The 4769-nt window shown below is 54.9% G+C and overlaps 1 protein-coding gene across 1 annotated transcript; it reads right to left on the bottom strand.

Annotated features, from left to right (window-relative positions):
- Positions 1 to 2510: 2510 nt before the first annotated feature.
- On the bottom strand, positions 2511 to 4193 carry LOC135570125 (proline-rich protein 36-like). Its single transcript, XM_065016194.1, has one exon. It carries the CDS (start codon positions 4191 to 4193, stop codon positions 2511 to 2513), a length of 1683 nt encoding a protein of 560 aa, XP_064872266.1.
- Positions 4194 to 4769: the final 576 nt, after the last annotated feature.

Here is a 4769-nt window from a genome sequence, read left to right as displayed (position 1 = left end):
TGTATCAAGAACGGTCCACAGGCGCGAGAGCGATTGAGGGAGAGAGAGCAATAAAGCGAGCGAGAAAGCGAAAGAGGGAAAAAGAGAGCGAGGGATTGAGAGAGAGAGAGAAAGCGAAAGAGGGAAAAAGAGAGCGAGGGATTGAGAGAGAGAAAGCGAAAGAGGGAAAAAGAGAGCGAGGGATTGAGGGATTGAGAGAGAGAGAGCGAGAAAGCGAAAGAGGGAGATAGACTGAGGGATTGAGAGAGAGAGAATGTTAAAATGGCATACAAAGACCGAAGATGGCATGAAAGAGGATTTGAAAATCATTTCATGTATTTTAAGACCAGCCGTTTAAACCAGTGCATCTTGGTCGTCCGGAAACCCTGTAATCTCATGTGTTTTCACTCTGCGTTGATATCAGCTCTGGTTGGGAGAACAGACTAGTTACTACAGACAGAAACCCTGTAATCTCATGTGTTTTCACTCTGATATCAGCTCTGGTTGGGAGAACAGACTAGTTACTACAGACTGAAACCCTGTAATCTCATGTGTTTTCACTCTGCGTTGATATCAGCTCTGGTTGGGAGAACAGACTAGTTACTACAGACTGAAACCCTGTAATATCATGTGTTTTCACTCTGATATCAGCTCTGGTTGGGAGAACAGACTAGTTTCTACAGACAGAAACCCTGTAATATCATGTGTTTTACTCTGATATCAGCTCTGGTTGGGAGAACAGACTAGTTACTACAGACAGAAACCCTGTAATCTCATGTGTTTTACTCTGATATCAGCTCTGGTTGAGAGAACAGACTAGTTACTACAGACAGAAACCCTGTAATATCATGTGTTTTACTCTGATATCAGCTCTGGTTGGGAGAACAGACTAGTTACTACAGACAGAAACCCTGTAATCTCATGTGTTTTCACTCTGATATCAGCTCTGTTTGGGAGAACAGACTAGTTACTACAGACTGAAACCCTGTAATATCATGTGTTTTACTCTGATATCAGCTCTGGTTGGGAGAACAGACTAGTTACTACAGACAGAAACCCTGTAATCTCATGTGTTTTCACTCTGCGTTGATATCAGCTCTGGTTGGGAGAACAGACTAGTTACTACAGACAGAAGCCCCGTTACTTCAGACTGAAGCCCCGTTACTACAGACAGAAGCCCCGTTACTTCAGAATAAAGCCCCGTTATCACAGACTGAAGCCCCGTTACTTCAGACAGAAGCCCCGTTACTTCAGAATAAAGCCCCGTTATCACAGACTGAAGCCCCGTCATCTGCCAGGCCCGTCATCTGCCAGGCCCATCATCTGCCAGGCCCGTCATCTGCCAGGCCCGTTATCTGCCAGTAAAGGGACAACCACAGCCGCTCAGAGTGACATGACATTCCAGATGAAACATTAGAGAAATTAATATAGCACACAGAACATACTTCTTTACAGGGGAGGGAGAGGGAGAGAGATGGGGAGAGAGAGAGAGAGAGAGAGAGAGAGAGCCAGAGAGAGAGAGCGAGAGAGTGTGCAAGGGGAGAGAGAGAGGGAGAGAGAGAGAGATGGGGAGAGAGATGGGGAGAGAGAGAGAGAGAGAGAGGAGGGAGGGAGAGAGAGAGAGAGAGAGAGAGAGAGGAGGGAGGGAGAGAGGAGAGAGAGAGAGAGAGAGAGAGAGAGAGAGAGAGTGCAAGGGGAGAGAGAGAGGGAGAGAGAGAGAGATGGGGAGGGAGAGAGAGAGATCGGGAGATAGAGAGAGAGGGAGAGAGGGAGAGAGAGAGATGTGGAGAGAGGGAGAGAGAGACAGAGAGAGAGTGCAAGGGGAGAGAGAGGGAGAGAGAGAGATAGAGAGGGAGAGAGAGAGATGGGGAGATAGAGAGGGAGAGCGAGAGAGACAGAAAGAGAGAGAGAGAGAGAGGAAGAGAGAGAGAGGGGGGAGAGAGGGAGAGGGGGAGAGTGAGAGCGGGAGAGAAAGAGAGAGAGACGTTGTAGTAGTTTAATGATGCTTTCCAGAGTACAGTAATAGATAGCAGCAGGAGTTTTGACTGTAGTGAGAGCCGGTTGCTATAGATATGTAAGTAATACTTGGGTGTAGGACCGATGGCTGGAAGGAAGGGGGACAGGGAAGAGGGGGAAACGAAGCCAGGACAGAGAGGGAGGGAGAGAGGGAGGGAGGGGGAGAGAGGGAGGGAGAGAGGGAGGGAGGGGGAGAGAGGGAGGGAGGGGGAGAGAGGGAGGGAGGGGGAGAGAGGGGAGGGAGAGAGGGAGGGAGGGGGAGAGAGGGGGGGGGGAGAGAGGGAGGGAGGGAGGGGGAGAGAGAGGGAGAGAGAGAGAGAGAGAGAGAGAGGGAGGCTAACTGCGTGCCTGTGGAGAGAACAGAGAGAGAGAATAATGAATCTTTCATTAAAGTCCTTTAGAATATTTTTCAAAGAGATGATTATCTTTTCACTGTGTCCCTTTGCTAATGAGTCTGAGCCTGAAATTGGTTTTACGGGGTGGAGAGACCGTATGTTTCCCAGCTCTCAATTCCCCTAAAAAGGATGAGTCTCTTCACTTCTTTTGTGTTGATTTTTTATTCTGATGGACTGGCAAGGCATAAGGCTGATAATGATAACAGTGTGTGTGGGAGTGAGAGTGTGCGTGTGAGAGCTGGGGGACTCGGGAGAGAGCTGGGGGACTCGGGAGAGAGCTGGGGGGAGAGAGCTGGGAGAGAGCTGGGGGACTCGGGAGAGCTGGGGGACTCGGGAGAGCTGGGGGACTCGGGAGAGAGCTGGGGAGAGCTGGAGAGCTGGGGGACTGGGGGACTCGGGAGAGAGCTGGGGGACTCGGGAGAGAGCTGGGGGACTCGGGATAGGGGAGACTCGGGAGAGAGCTGGGGGACTCGGGAGAGAGCTGGGAGGACTCGGGAGAGAGCTGGGAGACTCGGGAGAGCTGGGGGACTCGGGAGAGCTGGGGAGACTCGGGAGAGAGCTGGGAGACTCGGGAGAGAGCTGGGAGGACTCGGGAGAGAGCTGGGGGACTCGGGAGAGAGCTGGGAGACTCGGGAGAGAGCTGGGAGGACTCGGGAGAGAGCTGGGAGACTCGGGAGAGAGCTGGGGGACTCGGGAGAGAGCTGGGGGACTCGGGAGAGAGCTGGGGGACTCGGGAGAGAGCTGGGGGACTCGGGAGAGAGCTGGGGGAGAGAGCTGGGGGACTCGGAGAGAGCTGGGGGACTCGGGAGAGCTGGGGGACTCGGGGAGAGAGCTGGGGGACTCGGGAGAGAGCTGGGGGACTCGGGAGAGAGCTGGGGGACTCGGGAGAGAGCTGGGGGACTCGGGAGAGCTGGGAGACTCGGGAGAGCTGGGGGACTCGGGAGAGAGCTGGGAGGACTCGGGAGAGAGCTGGGAGACTCGGGAGAGAGCTGGGGGACTCGGGAGAGAGCTGGGGGACTCGGGAGAGAGCTGGGAGGACTCGGGAGAGCTGGGAGGACTGGGAGGAGCTGGGAGACTCGGGAGAGAGCTGGGGGACTCGGGAGAGCTGCTGGGGGACTGGGGACGGGAGAGAGCTGGGGGACTCGGGAGAGAGCTGGGGGACTCGGGAGAGAGCTGGGGGACTCGGGAGAGAGCTGCTGGGGGGGACTCGGGAGAGAGCTGGGGGACTGGGGCGGGGACTCGGGAGAGAGCTGGGGGACTCGGGAGAGAGCTGGGGGACTCGGGAGAGAGCTGGGGGACTCGGGAGAGCTGGGGGACTCGGCTGGGGGACTCGGGAGAGAGCTGGGGGACTCGGGAGAGAGCTGGGGGACTCGGGAGAGAGCTGGGGGACTCGGGAGCTGGGAGACTCGGGAGAGTGCTGGGGGACTCGGGAAAGAGCTGGGGGACTCGGGAGAGAGCTGGGGACTCGGGAGAGAGCTGGGAGACTCGGGAGAGAGCTGGGGGAGACTCGGGAGAGAGCTGGGAGGACTCGGGAGACTGGGAGGACTCGGGAGAGAGCTGGGAGGACTCGGGAGAGAGCTGGGGGACTCGGGAGAGAGCTGGGGGACTCGGGAGAGAGCTCGGGAGAGCGCTGGGGGACTCGGGATAGAGCGGGGACTCGGGGAGCGACTCGGGAGAGAGCTGGGGGACTCGGGAGAGAGCTGGGGGGACTCGGGAGAGAGCTGGGGGGACTCGGGAGAGAGCTGGGGGGACTCGGGAGAGAGCTGGGGGGACTCGGCAGAGAGCTGGGGGCCTCAGTATCATAGATCTATGTATACTGTTTAAATATTTACTGGTGAACAGCCCTGTGTGTGTGTGTATGTTTAAGGATTTAAAGACTCAGTAATAGAATGTCTGAGTCTTCAGCGTAGATAAACACCACCATCAGGACTGGAAATACAACGGAGACCATTATAATGGAACGGGCGACATGCAGGTCATACATACAGGATCTATGTATTTAAGATGATGAGAGGTTTAATGCAGAGGCTGCAGTAATAGCCAGCTCAAGGTGGTTGTAAGGTCACCTTTAACCTCTCAGACAGGAAGGTGTCATGGACCTCAGCTGGGCTGTTGGGACACGGGGGAAAGTGAGGGAGAAAACATGTAAAAGATACTAAAAGGACAACCAGGAAAGTGATAGAAGTGAGAGATACAATACGTTGTCCGGAGGTGTTGGGATAAATCAGAATAGATCTCTGTTTCCCTGAGACAACGGGGCCATAAAGCAGTCTTCTACACGTTGAGAGATAGCTGATCGCTATTGCCATGTGTCTTTCAATGAGGAGTGGCTTCTGTCTGGGCACTCTACCTTAAAAGGCCAGATTGGTGGAGTGCTGC

The sequence above is a fragment of the Oncorhynchus nerka genome, unplaced genomic scaffold (genome assembly GCF_034236695.1).
Source record: "Oncorhynchus nerka isolate Pitt River unplaced genomic scaffold, Oner_Uvic_2.0 unplaced_scaffold_1087, whole genome shotgun sequence".
Lineage (NCBI taxonomy): Eukaryota > Metazoa > Chordata > Actinopteri > Salmoniformes > Salmonidae > Oncorhynchus > Oncorhynchus nerka.
This window is presented reverse-complemented; position numbering and strand designations above follow the sequence as displayed.

Excerpts from the sequence above, each read along its gene's own strand:
- LOC135570125 (XM_065016194.1), bottom strand. The coding sequence starts at position 4,193 with ATGATACTGAGGCCCCCAGCTCTCTGCCGAGTCCCCCCAGCTCTCTCC.